A 23,343-nucleotide genomic window follows, 5' to 3' on the forward strand; every position below is an offset into this window, starting at 1 on the left:
ATAAGCCTATTATAAAGTATAAGGGAATAGGAACATATTATGTATTTATCACCTGATAAAAAAACAGCCACCAAAACATATTAATATCATATTAGTCAGTGATGCACACACCGCGGCCTACGGGCCTACAAAATAACAAATAATCATCAATAATCAAATGTTTCATTGAATACGACAAAATCCTAATTTCCTATATACTAAAATTATATCGTGCAAATACATATTATGTACGAAATGCAGAGTGGAGAGTGATTGGAGTAGGTGATGTAACTATTAAATTTAAAATAATATAATGTATGTCTCGTCTAATATAACATAAATCATTATTGCATTACTGCGGCCCGAGAAAAATTAGTAAATGGATGAATTATTGGCCTTTCTTTCTGAAATCCTGAAATCGCATATTTTTAAACACGTGTTATATTACAATAATGTCTTATTATTAAAGACGAAACCCAGATCACTTAACTAGGGGAATTAATTCCTGCGGAATATTGCATTATCGCTCGTAGAAATAGACGTTTTCTACACATGTCATAAATGTTATTTTTACAATGCGTCTGTCGACCGTCAAGTTTCGTATACTGACTTAATTCAAAAAAATATAAGAAGTATGCAACTGAAGTTAGGTATATGCTAATTAATTCACGAGAACACAAGCCGGAATCCAATTTCTAAAATTTCCACGAGTCGGAGATAAGTTTGCATGATTTCACGAACCGACGCGGAGTACCGCTCGAGTCCTGAACCAATGCTAAAAAATCTCCACCAATATAAATACTAATATTCTATATTCAAATTAGGCCTAAGTTTATTTTGCAAGAATATAATTATTGTTGAGCATACCACTGTATGAACAAATATTTATAAACATAGACATTTTTATTGATTACACGTGACAATATAATATTGTTAAGTGATTGCTTTTTAATTAATGATATTCGCACATCATTAATTTAAACATATTAAACATCAGTGACATCACATCTTCTGAGACGAGGTCAGCAACTTGTCACCGGAAGTTTTTGTCGAATATTTTAGACAAATAAAGTCATTGCAATCGATAAAATATATTCGACAAGAAATACACAAGAATGCTCTTCTGTTTGTCATTTTTTGTGATGTTTATTTCTTTAAATACATGCTTACTATGCATTCAGTTAACTTTGACCAATTCCGTACCAAATTTACACTTCGGACCCCTGGGCTAATACATATTAAGAGCCCGAAAAAACCCCACTTGTTATAGGTACCTACTTCATGCACTTATTATTCATTTCATTAAAATCTAATATTTTACAACGTTTTTATTAGCTCTTATTCTTGTTTGTCCGGTGGTTTTTTGTCCAGTAAAATTCTTGCAATCGATTTTTAACTAACTTTCCGACTAGCTAGGCATTTGAAACTTTTAGAATATATCAGAACATGATGCCAATGCATTCTTTTAATACGTTTAGCCATCTTTAAGCAGAATTGAATTCATTTTCAGTTAATTCTGTTTTGTATGGAAAGTTATTTCAGAAAAATCCGTAAAAAGTAAAAGACTATGATTGGTTGCTAAGGAGGTGGTCCTAGCAACTAAATTATTAATATATACGTGCGTTACTATAGAAATGAAAATAAAATGTCAAAATCACATTTCAGTATTCTATATTTGTTTGTTTGTTTGTTTTTTATTTACTTCAAATCAAGTACAAGTTTGAGCATATTGAGCATAATAATTCAATAAAAAATTTAAAAACGTTGTATATAAAAAGTTCTTTTGATCTTGTAACTTTTTGTAATGTTTTAGTTAAAAAAATGTGTGCGCTTTAAAGCATCGCATAGGCACATAGTACTTAACTATTATAAAATACTCATAATTTTATTCAATTAGTAGGTAGGTACTTTAAATACGTGCTCACTGTGCATTCACTTAACTTTGACCCATTCCGTACCAAATTTACACTTCTAGGACCCTTGGGCTAATACATATTAAGAGCCCGAAAAAACCCAACTTGTTATAGGAACCTACCTACCGACTTCATGCATTTATTCATTTCATTAAAATCTAATATTTTTAACATTAATTTTCAGACTCTATGTCAGTGACGTCCCGTGGAGGTAGGCAGATTGAGCGTCGCTTGGGGGCGGCAGTTAATCGAAAGGTGGCAAATCGGCGATAATCATTAGTTATATATATAAATAGATACCTAAATTTAGCAAAAATATCCTAAATATATAATGAATATCTTTCCGTTAAAAAGATCAGCTCACTGGTTGGAAACAAAATATATTAATTAATATAATAGGTTTAACAAGACTGTATTTTTATGTCGGATTCGCGATGTCTAGTTTACTTCCGTTGTCCTTGGATCGCACGTCCTCGATGTTCAGCAATGAAACGTGCAGATTTGCAAATTATATTTGAATTATAAGTAGGTACATACTTACCTAAGTAATTAATTTATCCAAATATTTTTGCCAGTCATTTGCGAGTTTTGAAAGTTGTCATGTGTATTTTTAAATGTATCTGAAACCGTAGTCTCGCAATATTGTCTATTGAAGCAGATGGCATTTAAATTAGATTTAGTGGTATATAATTTTGTCAGGAATGTATCCATACAACGCATTTTTCTTAGATATTGGAGTCATGAAAGGATGATAAAAAATACCTACTGTATAAAAAACGGGGCGTTCGGGACGTTACTGCTCTATGTATATAAAAAAAGTGAACTTCATCACTCGAAATGAATTGGAGCGCTACTAGCGGTCCTACAAATACGATCTACGTGCTGTAAGTCTCATATGGCGGTAGGCGTGAGACATTACATGACGATGGACCGAGGGAAGTGGCAGGGTGAAGTAAGTAAGTAAAGGACAATGACGTGAATTCGTAGTTATTCATATTTAACTACGTTACTGTCTGATTTATGGATATTACATACGCCAAAGAAGTCTTGATACAATGTTGCAGTGATGTCCCGTGGGGGTAGGCAGATTGAGCGTCGCTTGGGGGCGGCAGTTACCCAAAGGGCGGCAAATCGAGGAGAATCACTAGGTATATAAGTATAGAAATAGCTACCTAAACTTAGTAATACAGGAAATATCTTTCCATTAATCAGCTCACTGATTGGAAACAAAATGTATTAATTAGGTACCAACCTACTATAAAAGTTTTAACAGGATTTTTTCTCGGTTTCCCGATGTCTAGTTTACTTCCGTCATCCTTGGACGTCACATTCTTGGTGAACAGCAATGACACGTGAACACCTAATTTAAAATTTATCCAAATATGTTTGCCAGTCACTCGCGAGTTTTGGAAGTTGTCAAGTGTATTTTTATATGTAGATACCTATCTGAAACCGTAGACTCGCAATATTGTCTATGTCTATTGGAGCAGATATGGCATTAAAATTAGATTTAGTGGTATATATCTTGTTGGTAACGTATCCATACAACACATTTCTTAGATATTGGAGTCATGCAAGGATGATAAAAAGTACTGTATAAAAAAATGTGGCGGCATTTTGCCACTGCCTAGGGGCGGCATTTTGTCTAGGGACGTCACTGCAATGTTGCACACATGAAAAGACGGGGACAACATAATAATTATGTTAGTAACAACGTAATAATAGTGTAGTGATATTATCACTAACTCGACATAATGATATTACAGAAGAAATCAACAAGAGAATCATGTCTGCGAATAAATGCTACTTTGGTCTGTTAAGACATTTTAAGTCCCGCTTACTATCTCGTCGAACTAAAAGCACTCTTTACAAGGCACTTGTAAAGCCAGTGCTCACCTACGCATCGGAAACCTGGACATTAACTCTGCGAAATGAACGAGCCCTGAATATGTTTGAAAGAAAAATTCTCCGCCGTATATATGGACCGATCAGGGATGGCACCAATTGGAGGAGAAGATATAATGCTGAGCTCTACGGACTGTACGAAGATTGCAGCGCAGTTCAATCAATTAATATTGGGAGACTGCGATGGCTAGGTCATGTGCACCGTATGAATGACAATGAACCGGCAAAGAGAGTGATGTCCAGCAATCCAATAGGACGTAGAAGAAGAGGGAGGCCAAAGATTCGCTGGTTAGATGGAGCTGCCAGTGACTGCCGTATTCTGGGGGTACCAAATTGGAAAGCGGCCACACTGGATAGGGACAGGTGGAGGGAGCTGTTGGAGGAGGCCAGGACCCACACCGGGTTGTCGCGCCCCTGATGATGATGATGATGATGATATTATCACTACACTTTTCCCTGATTGTGGAAAAGTAAAAAGCGGAAACAGTGAAAGGGAAATTTCATAATGAAATAACCAAATTATGATGAAAACGAACTTAACAATAAAAAATAATTATTGGTGTTTTTTTCTAAAAAATATCTATAAAAATATTAACAATACGTTTCGAAGACATCAACTCTCCGTGATATTTCCTCAATATTGCAATAATTACCTTTCATAATATATTATTATTATTAAATATGCATGTCTATAAATCAATGGCTAAATGCAATGATGCAGGTATTTATTATTCGTTCATTTTTAAGCAGGAAATATAATCTATGTATAGTTCCCGGATTTTCCTTGAACGAACACATTACCTAACTTTTAAGTTTATCATAATAAGTTTAACCTGTCTAAATGTAGCGCTCGAAATAGAAAAGTTTATGAAACGGAGCGCTCGACTACTGTTCGAAAATATTAAGGTGTTTTAATTATCTTTGTTTACTTTAGACGGACCTTTTTTCACAAAACATGATGTCGAGAATGGTATTACTTCCAAGTCACATCGTCACATCGTCACTGCTTAGCACTTATAAATAATGTATTATTTACGATCTATTAATACGTATCATATAATCATGGCCACCACAAAGGGCATGCACCAAAATTACATTAATGTAATACGTTTTTTTATTTGATAAGTAATTAAATATACATAACACACGAGGAAGAACTAAATGTATATATTTCCATATACCTATTTGTATTATCAATATAATAACTAGCTAATTAATGTGATAACTGAGCTTGTTTCAATGAACGTAAAAGTTTTATATATTTTGACTTGATATTTGAAAGAGCAACACGAAGTCCTCGGTCAAGACCCTTCAAGCAAGTCTGCTTATTATTTTTATTTATATCTTGAGTTGAAAAACTCTTCTCACCTAGATATGTCGTAGAAAAGGGGAGTTGAACTACGATAGCCTTGTCGGAAATCCGAGGACTTTCTTTATTAACCGAAATCCAGGAAATAGCCAATGGAACATCGGCGAAGTTCAGTTTTAGCGTCCCGTCGTTTCTCAATTCAACCAATTCCTCTGGAATTTATAGTGAAAGCGCTTCTATAGAATTTTTGGCATTGGTTACCAAAGGGTTTCGAATCCCGTCGTATTGATTGTATGAAAGTAATGATGAAATTTCTTTTGCAGCAAAGTTAAATGTTTTTGAGACGGATCCAAAATCAATTATTTGTTTTCAATGGTGATCTGGTAGGTCCTTTGGTACATCTTGTAGAGATCCTTGCCTTAACTCCTTCTAATTTATCAGAGCACGTCAATGTATTTTTCATTTTGACGTTGCATTGCATTCCATGCAGGTGCTCAAATATATTACCAGCCATGTAGGTACGCAAATTTTGGTATTAAGTAAGTATTGTATAATATACAAATTTATTTGTGTTTTTTATCAATGCACCGCAGCACACCTAGCATCGTCCCACGGCACACCGTATCATGCTGTTAGCCGTATAGAACCATGATTCTGCGATTTAGGTTATAAGGTTCTAATAATTTAACTGGGTACACAGATATTATAAAGATGATTATTCGATTCTTTTTTTAATTTATTTGCGTATCCTGTTTTATCTTGAGAGTTTAATTTTATCAGAAAAAATGAATTCAAATTGATTTTTTTAAATGTTGTTATTAATCTTACAGACTTAGGCCCGTTTCAGACGGGACACCGGTGTCGCGCTTGTATATAATAAGGAGGCCTTTGTATTCGAATAAAAGAGCCTTTGTATTATGTTTATGAACGCCCCAGAGCTAATGAGTCAACGCGTGTCCGGTACACTTTTCCGTCGGCCGCTACATTCTCAAGCCGCCGATACACTTGTTTTTATTACCGCAGCCAGTTTTATGTTCTAATTTATAACGCGAAATTATGCGTTGACTCATTAGCTCTGGGGCGTTCATAAACATAATACAAAGGCCCGTTTATTCGAATACAATGGCCTCCAATATTATATCGAGCGCAACACCGGTATTCCGTCTGAAACGGGCCTTACTTACGATCACTCATATTCATCAAGTGTCGTAGTCAACGTTAACAATGTTTAAACAATGTTACGATTTCATCAAATTAAATCTTCAAATATATTATATATTCAAATATATTATTATAGTATATTCAAAATATGTCAGGTTCATTATTTATGTGAATAAATAAATTTTAATTTTAATATCAAAAGACGACTGCGACAGACATTCGCGCCAAAGTCACACAACAGGATCACAGTGATAATAACTATTCATTACACCCATGGCCCCCACATCCTGAAGCGGGCCCCCAGGCCAGGATGTTTGGCGGGACCCCCTACCCATCGCTTAGGTTAAAGGCAGTCTGTCGCACTGGGTCGTTTTTTAGATGGTGTTCGAGGTCAAATGAAATTCAGTGTATTTTTAGTGATTTTTTAACGAATTAAAATAGCGCCTCAGGCGACTTTTTTTACCATTAGAGCAAATTTAAGATGTGTGTTTATCTCATTTATCTGGTCGACTCGCCACGCCGGGTCCCCCCTGAGCCCGGGCCCCTAGGCTACAGCCCTGTCAGCCCCCCCCCCCTCTTGTGGGGGCCATGATTACACCTCAGATAAAACAATTCGAAAAAAATCACGTGGGCGGATTGCTATTTTAAAGACTAGAGCACTCGCCTGGAAAGTGAGAGGATGTAGGATAGGATTTTATTAAAAAAATATATATCGAAAAATATGATTTTCTACATTTTTAATGATTTACCAACAATTTTCCAAAATGGAAACTGCCATTTTTGTTTCCAAGGCCCACTCACTCATACACTCAAGAAGAATAAATTAATATAAAAAAATGCCTTATTTTCATTCAAATAGTCTAAAGCAGTGATCCACAAACCGCGACCTATGGGCCGCATGTGGCCCAAAATGACAATTTTTCATTGAATATGAAAAAGTTCTAATTTCCTATTTACGAAGATCTATCGTGCAAATACATAATATGTAAGTAATACCGAGTGATTGGAGTAACTGATATGTGTATAACTATTAAATTTAAAATAATAAAATGTATGTCTAGTACAGCGCTCGAAATAGAAAAGTTTACGAACCGGAGCGCTCGACAAATTTTCTGAAGATATTTACATAGTCATCAAATCGTATGTGTATTTTATAAAAATAAGTGTGTCAGATTTTCTATTCTATGGCCTATCTAGCTCAGATGGTCAACATATTTTTTTCCACGAGACGGAGCGATAATTTTACAAATGTCACGAGCCGGAACGGCGCTCCGGTGTGTTCCGTTCCATTTCGAGCCCTGGTCTAGTATAATATATTATATCATTATTTTTCAACACTTTTACCCACTGCGGCCTGTGAAAAATTAGAAAAAGAATAAATTAGCCCTTCTTTCAAATAGGTTGTGCACCACTGGACTTCTGAGAACCTATTGAACAGGGAGAAAATTAAATTTAATCTTTAAAAAAAATATCACACTGAAGAGTTAATAAAAAAAATTAATGAAATAATTCATGGAGTAGGTAGGTACCTACTCAGCGTTACCAACTTAGCGTTTTTCTTGCGAGATCTAGCATTTTTCGATAGACAAAAAACGCGTCTAGCTTATGGCGTTTTTGTTAGCGTTTTTTGATGCCGTCAACAGCTTTAAATGTGCTGAAAATAAGCTAGATAATATTTAGACTATTTATTTTCTTGCACATCAAATTTCTGACCATCAGATACTTAATGAAGGTAGGTCGGTATCTGACATGATAAATAAAATAATGAAACAATAGTATTCATGGTGTTATAGTGATATGATGGTATCAGATATAATTTAATGAGTGCTTAGGCATGTGGCATCGCTTTGACGATCATCATCAGGAATTCCACTCTCTGGATACGATTTAAACTGGAAGATAGCACTTTGAGCAGTGACGATGTACCTAGCATTTTATCAGCTGCTTTAGAACAGCTGACCATTGAAGAAGATACTGGCCGGACTCATAAATGTGGTGTGATTTTTTTTTACCTGTATATATATATATACCCATTTTTTGTTCAGTCTTTGCACTTTTTTTGGATAGGAAAAAAATGTATTGAAATTTTATTTTCATAAAATTGTTTTCGTACCCCTTCTTGCATGTTTTTGTCAACGACAGTTGGCAACACTGTACCTACTATTTATTTGATAAACTCACAATTTGGCGCAGTCATCATTATGCAACGAGCACAAAATTATAGCATGGGCATCATGCAGGTATCAATAGAATATATCAATAAAATTATATGTGTTGCAGCCGAAGATGTTGAATAAGCTTTCTCCTGCCAGAGGGACCTTTCTGTGGCTTCTCAATCAGAATTGCTGAAACATGTTTCAGTTTGTTGTAAGCGCCATTTTTCTATACAACATCAAACATTCTAACCTCACAGTTAGTATGAAAATTAGTAGTAATAGAGCGTCTTTTACTTCACCAAGAAATAATTGCAATTTTCTAATACTCCATGTACATGTCTGAGAATAGAGAGGAAAACGAAGTTTCTCCTCCGGCAGGTGTGTTCGTCACATTATTTTTTTACCTATACATATTTACATATTATCATCACCATAAGCCGGGGTCGATTCACTGCTGGATGAAGGCCTCCCTTGGCACCATCCACTCTTCTCGGTCCCTAGTTGTTTACTGCCACCTACATCTGGCATACTTAATGAGTTCATCGATTCAACAGGTTTTAGGCGTACCTGTGGTCATTTATTTCCCATCACCGAGCAACATGCCTTGCCCATTCTGGTTGCATCGTAATTTGTATATTGTATCGCATTGTATTTTAATATTATTACTTATTTTTCTTTGTATAAATGAATTGTAAGCCCATGGAGAATGATATTTATTGATAAAGATGAAAAATAATTACAAGATAAAAAGAACTTTTTATAAACGTTTTTAAATTTTCTGTTGAATCATATAAACTTAACAATCCTATGTATTAATAAATACTTTTTTTTGTACTTGATAGAAATAGGTACTGAATAATAATATTATAGAATACTTAAATGTCATTTTGACATTTCATATTGATTTCCATAGTACCGCACGTATATATTAATAATTTAGTTGCTAGGACCATCCCCTTAGCAACCAATAAGAGTATTTTACTTTTTACGGATTTCTTCCGAAATAACTTTTCATACAAAACAGAATTAACTGAAAATGAATTCAATTCTACTTAAAGATGGCTAAAAGTATTAAAAGAATGCATTGGCATCGTGTTCTAATATATTCTAAAAGTTTCAAATATCTAGCTAGTCGGGAAGTTAGTTAAAAATCGATTGCAAGATTTGTACTGGATAAACAACCACCTGACAATCAAGAATACGAGCTAAGAAAAAAGTGGTAATAATTCGAGTTATAAATTCGGTTAGGACCAAAATCCAAAGACAAGCTGTCTAAACCTGAGTTATAATTTATTATTATTTAAGTTGCAAAATAGGATTATAGACTGCGGCAAGTTTAATGTGAATCGTAGCCGTTTCGAGAACTATAATACTGACAAGCCTTTCATAATATATCGCAGTGCCACGACAGCGGCCATGACACTTCAACTTATAATTTTTGCACTCTAGTAGTATGTACAGTAATTGAAGTAATTCATAGAACTGACATTAAAGATAAAATGATACAGGCCAGGACACGTCATCCTTAAAAACACGGTTTGTCACATGATTTTCTCTCGGTTTAATTGAAATGCTCTATTTTTTTAACCATGTCCGATCCTAATAAGATCATATGGGCCTCCACAGAGGTTTGTATTAATAGATTTTTTGTTTTTATGAGAAATGGATGTTACCCACTTGCTCAACCTATTAGGTCCAAACACAAATTGAAAAACAATGTGTATTTTGCCAGACCCAAAATTCGACATTATAAACCATTATAACATCGTGGGCGTTAGTCTACATGAAATGAAAAATATTTATGAATGGATATAGTTGCGTAGAATTTAATGAAAATAATAATCAATATACATAGAATAAAATATGGGTGACTCATAGTAATGGATTTATAATATGATGAATTAATTTACAATGAATTATTATGAATGAAAAATATTTTTCAATAGTTGCTAATAATTTATTAATAATGAAATTATTATATGAATGGGTTAATTCTCTAGATAAATAATTGATAAAAGAAATGAAGGAATTGTAGGCTTGAATATAAATCAAAAAATTCTTGTAATGAATTGATAGTAAAATGATAGATATACCATGAATTATTGATATTTTATGGGTTGATAATAAAATGAAAAGCATTTAGAAATGGGTACAATTGCGTTGATTGACAAAATTAATGGATAGATAAATGAATGAGTTAACTCATTCGCTGCTGAGTAGATAATGATTTTTTAATTAGCACCTTTAAAATGCACGTTAATTACATCGATCGGCCGCCTGGTCATTACGCGCCGGGTGCGTCTTCCGCGTCCAAAGTATTAATTTGAATAAATGAATTGATCTATAAATTAGTTGATTGATATGAATAAAACCCAATACAAATTGACTTGCATGAGTGACGTGGGCCCTGTCACCAAGTGTCTCATTGTAAGTGAACATATACATTGCCCCATAGAAATTGAGGAGGGGAAGGCTTTGTTGAAATGTCATTTGATCAGAGCACAAGAGCCACAGACTAGCCCTGGTTGATTCGATGTGTAGAATTGTATATTTGTGATTGTTAGCAATTTCTTAATTCCAAAATCGCAAAAGAGAGACCACAATATTATGTTTAACTTCTGTTGAGTTTACAGTTATTGTCTTACATGTCTTCTAGCAATTTAGACCATATTATTATCTGCGGTGATACGGAAAAATACATACCTACCATCACTAGCACAATTTCGAACTAGAATTGATTTCAATAATACTATATTACAGTATAACCTCGTTTTTACGTGCCCGGAATTCACGTTTTCCCGGCAATTGCGTGTAATTTTTTCAGTCCCAATGTATTTCAGTACATTTAATACCCGCATTTACGTTTTTCTTTCCCACGATTTACGTCGGAAATATTCAAAATATGCGAGTTACGCGCGCTTGACAATCATTGGGTCGTGACATTCGAACTAAGGTGAGAATTACATAACAAAAAAACAAAAATGCAACAAACTAATATACATTTTTTTTTTAAAAATGAAAAAAATTTCAATAAAAATTTTAATTGAATGTTGTTTTTTAATAAAACGTTATTTTTTTAGAAACATAAAATTTAAATGTTCTTTTTTTCAATACTCCCTTTTCACATTTTTCCTCCAATTAGGTTTTTTTTTCAGTCCCTTAAAAAACGTAAAATAGGGGTTATACTGTATTTTTATGAATTTTGTCAATTTATTTATCAGACTCCAAGGGCCTTACCAATTTGGGGGCCCTGGACTATAGCCCCTTTAAACCTATGGTAAATCCTACCCTGATGAAATCGTTGGGTCTATCCATGTGTGATAACAAAAAAACAGCTAAAAAATTAAGCATGGTATTTTGAATGGTGTCGGATTATGCATTTCTGAATACATAATAGTTTTGAATTCATGGTTTCATCAAATTGACAAGTGACAGCTAATATTTGGCATGAAAACAATGAAACGTTTTTATCGTATTTAATCCTATTTAAGATAGAATTAATGTTAGAAAAAGAGAAAAAATACAATACAAAACAAATAATTTGCAATATTAAAAGGCTCCAAATTAGCTGTCACTCATAATATAATTAAGATTGTCAGCCGGCACCCATTATCCTGTCGCCTCTTGCAGTGAAACCACGAACCTACGAAATGTTTCTCTCCTCCCCTCTGTTTTGGTTGATGTGTTAAAATATTAGCAAATGTAATCGAATCATAAACATTTTTTTTAATGTCTCATACAAAACAGATGTATTTTATAACCCAACTTATTTCAGAAATTGCTAACTAACCTTGACTGACTTATGTATGTCGATAACAGTCGACAACACTGTCTCGAACATGTTTTTATGGTTCAGGCAGCACGTTCCGGTATGTGTTTGGCCGGTATTAGAATATCAAAGATGTTTTACTAAACGATTTGCAGCATTTTATAAAACATGAGTGGGCATATTACACTGTCTACAATATAAATTATAAAATCCATGTTTAAAAAATGGACAACGAATATTTATATGTTCACGTCTTTTATTTATATTTTTGTAGTCTGGGTGGCGATTATTATAAAGCATTTCATATTTTTCATAGTTTACGATCAATAATTTCATCGGTTAATTTGTTGCCATCCTCCATTTTGCTATAAACTGTCACAACAATGGACACCGATTAAACACTCTTTACAATAGCATAATCTTTCATGTAATGTCATGTTATTATCTTTCATGAAAGATGTTTGTCAAAGGTCTTTGATAGTCTAATACCTGCTTAGTCGGTAGGTAAGATGTAATACATAATAATAAAAAAACATGTTGAATTTTATACAAATTTATTCAAAAAGCACCAATCTACATTTTTAAACCTAAAAGTATAAAACTCAGTAATAAATTTTGCTTTTGTTCAAATTAAATCTTAAATCTTACTGTGTCATGGCAAACTCTACGACACGACACTGAGCAATTTATCAAGAAATACTTTTTTTTTTATTTTTATACGTATACAATCATTATTAAAAAAATACATGAAAATTCTTTTAAAATAAATAATATTAGGATAGTATCAAAATGTATGTGGGATGATTGCATAATATTTATTTTAAAATATTTCTGAAAACGTCATGCAAGGTTTATGAATTATTTTGTCTTTATCAATCAATTCACGGCACTATTGCAATTCTTATTTTCTCATATAATATATTATTATCATCTGACTTTTCTAAAACGTCTTATGACTGATGCCGGCTTATTGATTAATAGTAAAATACAATAATTATTATGTAATAGTTTAAAATAATATGGTATTCATATTTTTATAGTACCAACTTATTTCTAAAGCACATTTTAAGTAAAAAAAAAAATCGCATTATTACGATAGTGAAACAAAAGTCAATATTTCACACCGATAATATTCAATATACGCAAATTATAATTATTATAGGTATTTTAAAATTAAAATGACTTTCAAGTCAATTGCATGTTTTTTTTTACGCAGTTTTCTCTTGGTCGATGATGTCCTTGGTTGGCAGAGGGTTCTTTTCGCAAGTCTCCGTGTGTTTCAACTTGGAGGGATCGAAGTTTTCTATTCCGTTGATGAAATTCATTTTTCCCTTCTCCTGTTCAATTGCTGGAATGAGACAAACAATAAAATTCACTAAAAGAACTGACAAACACATCAAATTTCACTCGTCTACCAACTGTTTCAAATTTCACATATAATGAAGCCATATTTCTTTCAGTATCAAGTGTCCACTTTCAAATAAAATGAAATTATAAATTAAATTACTATTCGTCGTTAATGACTTTATGTATTTCTAACGTAAATGGTTGGTTATAACACTTATAACAAAAGACGTTGTATTTACTTCCAGATAGGCTTTTATGGCGTCCCTATAGAAATTACAAGCAAGTTCCAGTTTGGCGTAAATGCCAGTTTTACATGTTGCTTAAGAGTTTGTATGAACAAATAGTAAAGTATTCCCAGAGTAACTTTTTTGTCTTGACTTTCATACATACAGGCTTTATCGTTATATGTGAAGTTTTCTTGAACATCTGTGGTTTGAACGTTAATCCACAGTATTGCATTTTCAAATTAGAACCACACGTCCATTTTTATTATACAACCAACCCTTAATCATTACATATACAGTAGACTCCCGATTATCCGGGCTAATGGTGGGGAGAGGCGGTACGGATAAATGAAAAACACGGATAATCCGGACTATGGTTGTTCCATTTTAAAATACCACATATTATACATTTCTAAAGCAGACAATAATTATTTTAAAATATTTTTAATACTCATTATTTTTTTAAGAAGACCTGTGATTTTGGTTTGTTTGCAGGAATCTTTTAATGATTTTCTAATATCAGTTCGGATTTTTCTAAGAAATATTATATTGCTGTATACAGCATATCGTGCATGGATAATCGAGAGTTTACTGTATAGTGTGAAATTACACGTTAAATATTTACGGACTTATCAGTTTCTGGAAATAAACACCTCATAATATGTAAAAGCAAATATCCAGTTTTATTAAAATTAATGCTGTTTGCGTTAATCCCTGAAGGAAGACAAATTAATAATGACAACTTTTTGGAAGTTGACACTACCAGCACATGTTTTATTTTAATTTTTCAATTATACCTATGAAACAAGCATTTGTCATCAGTTGAAACCTGTCAAAATAATAATTGAAAACACATGTAAATCTACTATTATTATTACTATAAGAAAAAGTTTAATAAAACCCAGCAAATGAAATTCATCAAAGACTTTATATCATATTTTTTTCATGCATAATCAATGAGAGTTGAATGAATACAAGTAAACAAACGGATGAATTGAGTAAATTCACTTCTAAATTTAAAATGCGATTGTAAATTCTAAATAACTTTTTGAAACCTTCTGTAAATGAATTTTCCCAATTTATATATTATTATGTTTATTAATGTTTTTGGCATTTGAAGGACATCTTAAACTAAAACAATTATAATAACTACATTTTATGTTCAGTTGAATCCCGTTTTATTTGCCCGGAATTCACATTTTCCCGTTATGTGCGTGTAGTTTCTGAAGTCCCATTTCAGGTTAGTATATTTAATTCCTGGTTTAACATTTTTATTTCACGCAATTTACGTCAGAAATATTCAAAATTCAATTAAAATTACATATTGAAAATACTAATTCAATTTATTTGAACACATTCAATTCAATGCATGACGACATTATTGGAATGAATTCTGGACATACACACGCATGTTTTTTTATACACATCATCTCTGCAATTCCCAAGACAGAAGTTTGTTATTTTGTGTTTAAAAAAACATTGTCAGTTCAAGTGAATAGGAACATTCTAGAAAAGGTGGTAGAACACATTGGCATAATATGCCCCAAACCAATTTCGATGATTTTTTTAAAACATTCAATACTGACAATTTACACTTTCCCTTTATTTACGTTTTTGTCAGTCCTTCGTAAATGTGAAATCAGGGTTTCACTGTACCATATCTATGGGATGTAATCAAATGTCAGGAATAAAATTCTTATAACTTTTCATACAAAGCAGTTAGTTACATGTTTGTATTTTGTTTCATGGATGAATAGGAATACTCATTTTTTAAATTATATCTCACTTTTACTCATTTAATTAATGTTACAACGAATCGCAAAAACGAAAAATGAAATAATCAACATTACTTATTGAATTTCAACAACTGGGTGTGATTAAAAATACTCATGATTTCTATGTTTCCAAGAAACCATGTCTTCTTAACTTGTTTTGTTTTGGCTAATGTACAATAATGATTAATAATAATGTAATGGAATTTTCCTTCATCACAATCAATAGATAATTAAACGGCCTTATGAAAGATAAAACGACGTTTCACAGTTTTACCAGATAAAATTAACTTTAATGTTATCATTTCTTAAATATATATGAGAGTGAAGCCGCGTTCTCTATTCAAAGCAGCAACAGACAGAGAAAATGATTGCCAAAATCATCGCATAATTCAAAACTCCCTCAAAGAAACGTGAATTAATAAATCTTGGTAACATAATTTTTACCAATTGAATTAGGCTATTATTGTCATTATTATTTTTGAATGTCACTTCACTATAAACGCATAATATAACACATGACATAGTGTACAATCTTCCTCATGAAAAATGAATGGTTCATAGTTAGTGGGTAGAGTATGGGCATTTTCGCCAAAGTTTGTACATGTTTGAAATTTGGGTAATATTATTTTTTCACTCAAATTAACCATTTTTATATAGCTAGCAGATTCCTTGTTCTATTGCTGAATTGGTGATAGCAATTTTTCAGCAAAATATTGATTAATACAATATTTATATCATTTTTATTATGAAATTGGGCATAATAAGTTTCCGTTCCGTGACTACGAAACTTAGCTTTTAAAACATGAATGAAACACTTTTTATCACTTAAAAGAGCTCTATTAGATTAAAAAAACCATACACTTCAAAATAAAACTACAAATAGTCAAAAAATATTATTGAATTTTAATTCTTGGGCACATTTCGTTCCCCTCCGTTACCCTATGTCTATAATGGCAGAGCATTTTTCCTTTAGTATTTGAAAAAACCAATCAATGTTCGTTCTGCTATTTTTTTAAAGACAATAATCACTTTTACTAAATTTTATTGGAAAAATAAATAAGTTTCGTTATTTAATAATCAAATGAAAAATAGTTAACGTTCAACTTTTTTGGGGACATTTTCGGAATGGAACGAAATGGTAACGGAGTGTAATTTGTAAAGCTTAAGTTACATGTTACCATAAAAACAAATTTTTGTTTTATGAAATTTATTTGAATTTTTTGATAGACAGATAAATATTCAACGTGCGTCAAAATAACAAAACAAATCAAACTTAATCACTAAAATAGACATATTTTATAATAAATTTCACAATACTTGTAAAATAAGGTAGGTAATAATTTTGACACACTATACATTACCATAACTTTATTTGGCATTTATATTATTTGTAACTCAGATAAAAAATATTTTTAAGCAAATTAACAATATATGAAAAAAAAAATCAGCAAGGGATTCAGACGCGAGTTCCTAGCGCGGCACGGAGTATATAACTTTTACGAAAATAATTATAGTCAAACTCGGTTATTACGATCTCTGACATAGCGAGATCTCGGATGTAATAACGAAACATTTGTTGACAATTGGTTTATGATTTTCGCCATACATTTAATTCTTTCACTGTTATAACGAGCAACTTATCGGATATACCGAGCTAAAATACTGTTAATGTGTCGACCGTTTTAAAACATTTCGACCCTAAGCAATAAAATCCGATTGGACAGGATGCCGCCGGGGTCGGATTACGTTTATGACACTAGTAAAGTGTCTAAGTACCTACCTTATTGGTGTTTCACCGACAATAATAAAAAAGTATCCACGCATATGGTTGAAAAATCCAAGGTTTGTGAAGTCCGTAGGTACCTACCAGCGTTAATTACAATAAACAACTTCTTTTGTAGTTTATGAATGCCATGCTCGTTTCGGGGATTTTTACGATGGTTTCCAAATTTTTTATTTTCGGCTTTTTGTGTAATGTGACATGCTCATTTAAAAATACCTATTCTCTGATATAACGAGTAACGCTTATAACAAGCAAATTCAGTCGGTCCCATCTTCCTCGTAATAACCAAGTTCGACTTTATGTTGTCTTGAAATTTAATTGTATTCATCAACATAAAATGTAGCTATACAGGTTGATTGTAATCAAGACGTACTTTTCTGACATTTCGTGAATACCTACAGTTCTAGGTATTAAATCTAATCGAGTACACATTTCTGTTAAACGTGACAAAAAAATACTTTTTCATACATTTTTATAAATTTCTATGCCTAAAATGTATGGAGAAGTTTTAAAATTTTGGTGGCGTATAACAGAAAGAGTATGACAGAGCCAGTGCCTGTCTCGCAATTATTTCAGTCTGGTGTTTTTTCTTTTCCTTCTGTTGTTTTTTTTTATCTCCATACTTTTATGTGCGCTATTTTTGCGTATTCAGACATATCACATACTTTTTTAATCTTTATTATATTATTATATTATAGTCAGGTTATTTTTTATATTTTTTAATGAAAATATTTTTGTTTTTCATACGAACAGACAAAATAATTTTTTTTATAATCTATGAAGAACTAAACACACACTGTAAACCCAACTTTATGCATGCCATTTCGTTACTTTTACATTCCACATATACGTTACCACCAATATAGTTTCGGAGTGGAAGTAACGGATTCTGTTTCAGAAGTGTTTGAAGCCAAAATTTAGCTTAGTTTTATTGTTAAACCTGCGATATGTTTTATTATATCTGTAGTATGAAAGATAAGCTCCATATGTGTAGTATGTGAAATAGAAATATGTGTTTTCTTACCTTATAAATCGTGGTAACAGTAGTGGAACTTCTTAAATGACCAACCCAGAAAGCAACCTGTTCCGATAGCGATACCGACACACACCAACAATTTAAAGTGTACATGGCGATCAGTGTTATACAAAAATGTTGCTACATTAAAAAAAAACATATTTATAGTGAAAATTTTTCGCCTTCATGCTAAAATCGTGGTAACGGAATGTGGAGTTCCACTTTTTCAAATATCCTGGGACACACTTTAAACGTGATTTTTTTTCAATATTGGTACAAATTTACGAAAAAACTATATATTTTCCAAAAATATATAATGTAAGCTGTTGAAAACACTACGAATTTAATTTTACACACTCAAAATTAATGACGAAATCAGACTTTGTTTATTTGAATTTATGGGTGGGACATGGTAAAAACGCACTACCTTTCGATCTAAATAATCAATTAAAAATATATACAGGTCAGATAGTTGTATTTAACTGATTGAATAGAGTAAATTAATAAATTTGCATGTTAAAAGTACATAACTTTCCAACATTTTATAATATAATAACTATGAAAAAATCAATCAAAGTCATGGGACATGCCAAAAACGCAATGTACAAACTTTGGCGAAAATGCCCGTATACATTTTATAACTTTGCACTTTTTACTACACTGATACACTGCCTCGCATAAAATTAGATCAAATGATATTCACTTATATAAATATATGTAGTAATAAATAAATAAATATATAGTATATGTAAAAAAAATATTTTTAGAATATTTACATCATTTTCATCCTAGAGCCGGAGTGCAAAGTTATGAAGCATATATTCTATTAAGATCAGCAAAGCGGTCAAATTTAAATGTCAAATCGTATCATACTGATATATAATTATCATGTTTCGTTTTCCTCCTAAAGAAAAATGTGTGCAATTAAGAATTTTGTTTCGATAAAAATTATCAATGTGTCTACATGCGCAGCCGTGTAAAGAAATTATTGAAATTATAAAAATATTAGCTTTATAAAAATATAAAAGCGTAGTAAGCTGTGCGTTTTGCAAAAGCATTGTTCTTTGTACAGAATATTAATTTATTTAATAAAAAAACCTCATGGTGTTGTGGTAGTGACCTAAAATATCAAATTTTCTCATATTTATATAAGTAGCGATGAATTTATTTCGAAGCTTGCTTGTATATTGAAGAAAGACGAGACTAAAAGAACTAAATCGAGACCTGAGACTAGTCTAGACTGAGACTAGTCTAGACTGAGTCTAGTACAGTGCCACGAATTTATCTGAAGAATTGATGGGGAGCCACAGTCGGAAACTACTCAATCAAGACTCAACTGGACAGAATCTGACAGCGGAATGACGTATTCAATATGGTGTTGTAGTAGTTCCGTATTGGTCCATTCTTCAGATAAATTTGTGGGACTGTAAGCTTGCAGTTTTTGAAATTCTCGATTTGTTTGAAATTTGACTCATCATGGCCTCTCATAATATGTACTCTGTTAAACCATTAACAAATATTTCTTTATAAAATAACACGAAATTGTCTTTTTATATAAGTTATTTAAAACATAAAGTTATGGTTTGTCAGTCAATCGTGTGAACCTCGTAAATCCAAAATAACTTTATTTCAGGAGACTATAAAAGCTGTTGAATAATTTTCGTTTTAAATAAAAGTAAGAAATTTTAAATATGACAACCCTTCCCAATATTTAAATGTAGACATAAATTATGTGTTTTCCGGATTGATTTTTAAACTTTATAGAGACGTAGATAATTGATAATACTTAACGTGTAGTCGACAATCTAATTTTTGATCAAAATTTTTGAGAACAATGACATATCACCATGTAGTATTTATTAAGATGTTTAAAGCAGTCCATCGTGAGATTTATTATACAATTGTGACAAGTGCATCATTTACAAACCTTCTACGGGTGGCAAGGAATTTTTCTCAACAGTCGTAGTTTCCTTCATGGTAGATTTATCAAAGTGCTCCACACCCGTCAAAAGGTTTTGGTGATTTTTTTCAGCGGCAACAACTTCAGGCAAAAAAAATTACATGCAAATTCAATAAAAAAAAACATGCAGCAAGCTTTGACCAAACATTTTTAGTGACAATAATAAATAAAGAGTTAGTAACAAAATTATTGTCTATGCTTTGGGTAATAGAATGAAATAGTTGGCAACACATTCATGACATCAAAGGAAAAGAAATAAGTATAAAAGACGTCATTCAATTTCATCAATCCAGACGGAGTGTAATTACCTACAACAATGTAGACATATTAATCGTTTCTTCAGAGTCCCAATGGTACTAACTAATGGTAGTCATCCGTTACAACACACTTTTACTGCAAAAGGCTGTATCTTGAAGCGTAATAACGTTGTTCATATTTCAATCAATTACTGGTAATATCCCTGGAGTGTAAGTACTTAATAAAATTTGACAGTAAATAGTGGAACATCTTCTTTTGGAAATTTATGATCTAATATTACAATATTCTTCAAATATATAGCTTTTTTAGTTTCAAAAAGGAATATAATAAATTACCCCTTGTAAGACACAAAGTCATCGGTTGAATGCTTATATCCTTACCATTCTTTGCTCATCAAAGAATATTCCCAGAGGACAAGATCAACATTTATGATTTCATTTATCTACTAGACAACGAAGCTAAAAAAAACCTTGGTAACGAAACCACCATACTATGTAGACAAACCTGTCTTGTAGAAGGAAATGTTTATCCATATCTAAGCTATCATTTACTTTATTACACGTACGTATAGATTTTTATCAGTCTACTTAATTGAGTTTTTAATGTCAACAGTATCTGTACAATAAATAATATTCAGTTTGAAATAATTATTTGTATAGTTCTGCGATGAATTGTATAGCGGTATACATTGCTTGTATTATTTCAGTTATTAGAACTGTCCTGTTAAATCCACTGCTGTTAGATTGAAAATAATAAAAAAAATGAGTTTACATTCTTACACAGAAACTGTTTTTCATAGATAAGCAGTGTTGTTAATACAGTATAACCTCGTTTTTACGTGCCCGGAATTCACGTTTTCCCGGCAATTGCGTGTAATTTTTTCAGTCCCGATGTATTTCAGTACATTTAATACCCGCATTTACGTTTTTCTTTCCCGCGATTTACGTCGGAAATATTCAAAATATGCGAGTTACACGCGCTTGACAATGATTGGGTCGTGACATTCGAACGGCGTAAGGTGTTGAGAGGGAAAACTCCGTGTCTTTAGAATGGTGCACGGTGATTGGTCGGCGAGCGACATTGTGATTGGCCCGAGTTTGGCGCATAACAAGGTGATTGGTCCATTGGTCGCCATCTTTTCTTTTGGCATCGTGTTTGTGTTTTGTATACACTCTGTCTGTCATTATTCTGTCATCAGTCTTACAAGTTACAAGTTTATTTCATATTGCTTACGGTTCGATTATTATTCATTTTTACGTCCTCATTCTTTCAAACACATAAGAAAATATCCAGTGTGATGTTATAGAAGGCTGGGAAAGGATTTCAGACCAACCCCTGGAGGATTATGTAAACCTTGACTCCAATGTTATGACATCAAACTTGGTGGAAGTTGATGACATTGTCGACAGTCATTTAACACCAGCAGACTTGTCTGCTGAAGAACTGTCTGATGAAGAAGAGGTTGATATTCCAACAAAAGTAGAAGCAATGAGGTTCATCGAGGGTTTAAAAACCTACTTTACAAACTTTGCTGATATCCAAGATGACACTTTTAAATGTTTATATAGTCTTGAAAGAGAATTACATAACAAAAAAACAAAAATGCAACAAACTAATATACGAGGGTGGGTCAATAATTCCTTAGAAAAAAGCATTAAAACAGTTTTTATTTTTGTATTTTTTTTTTATTTCTCAACATAATCTCCTTGGAGCTCAATACACTTGGTTAGACGTTTCTCAATTTTTTTAAACCGTCAGAAAAATAAGTTTTCGGAAGGTCCTCAAAATAAGCATTTTTGTCCGATCGATGACTTCTTCATTTGAAAAAAAACGTTGTCCACTTAGCCATTTTTTTAAGTTTGGGAAAAGGAAAAAGTCACTGGGGGCTAAATCTGGCGAATACGGTGGGTGGTCGACCAATTCGAACTTCAATTCTTCAATTTCAGCCATTGATCGTAAACATGTGTGAACACGGGCATTGTCCTGATGAAAGAGGATTTTTTTCCTGTTTAAATGAGGCCGTTTTTCTTCAATTTTGTTTTTTAGCTGGTCCAATAAAGATGCATAATAATCCCCTGTTACTGTTTTTCCTTTTTCCAAATAGTCAACGAAAATAATTTCACGTGCATCCCAAAATACAGTAGCCATAACCTTACCAGCTGATTTTACGGTTTTCGCCTTCTTTGGACATGGTTTGCCTTCGCAATCCACTGCTTTGACTGTTCTTTCGTCTCGGGAGTATAGTGGTGTATCCATGTTTCATCTACAGTCACAAAGCGACGAAAAAATTCATCCGGATTGCGTTGCATGAGCGACAACAGGGCTTTAGAGGCCACCACCCTATTGCGTTTATTGTCGACTGTGAGCAAACGCGGCACCCATCTTGCAGAAATATTTTTCATGCCCAATTTGTCATGTAAAATAGAAATGACGCTACCTTTTGAGATCCCTGTAACCTCAATTATCTCACTCAACTTTAATCTTCGGTCACTTAACACCATATCGTGGATTTTATTGATCATTTCTGGTGTAGTCACCTCTACAGGACGTCCTGAGCGTGGTTCATCCTTTGTTGATGTACGACCACGTTTAAATTCATTTAACCAGTTATAAATAGTAGCAAGTGAAGGAGCAGATATGCCGTGAACTAAATCCAACTCATTTTTTATTTCCTTTGCTGTTAACCCTTTTATATTAAAAAGTTTAATAACAGCTCTAAACTCAATTTTCTCTATTTTCCATTTTTCCATTTTCCACAAGCAAATTTTTTTTTTAAATGTACGAGAAAC

The 23,343-nt window shown here is 32.5% G+C and overlaps 1 protein-coding gene across 4 annotated transcripts in view; it reads right to left on the bottom strand.

Moving 5' to 3' along the window:
• Nucleotides 1-12,729: 12,729 nt before the first annotated feature.
• The window catches only part of cib (thymosin beta cib), a 77,760-nt gene continuing 67,146 nt past the window's right edge, over nt 12,730-23,343 (bottom strand). For 2 of the 4 annotated variants that reach the window (XM_085942071.1, XM_085942068.1), the window contains 2 exons: nt 20,264-20,377; nt 12,730-13,540 (listed from right to left, as the gene is read on the bottom strand). In XM_085942071.1, coding sequence (XP_085798197.1) covers nt 13,401-13,540; nt 20,264-20,377 — 254 coding nt within the window. In that variant the 3' untranslated portion in view covers nt 12,730-13,400. The remainder of the gene's footprint in view (nt 13,541-20,263; nt 20,378-23,343) is intronic. The other 2 variants (XM_085942072.1, XM_085942069.1) reach the window with 1 other exon arrangement.

Source organism: Rhyacophila brunnea, unplaced genomic scaffold (genome assembly GCF_057557595.1).
Source record: "Rhyacophila brunnea isolate RB1 unplaced genomic scaffold, BYU_Rbru_1.0 scaffold_14, whole genome shotgun sequence".
In the NCBI taxonomy this organism is placed as follows: Eukaryota; Metazoa; Arthropoda; class Insecta; order Trichoptera; family Rhyacophilidae; genus Rhyacophila; species Rhyacophila brunnea.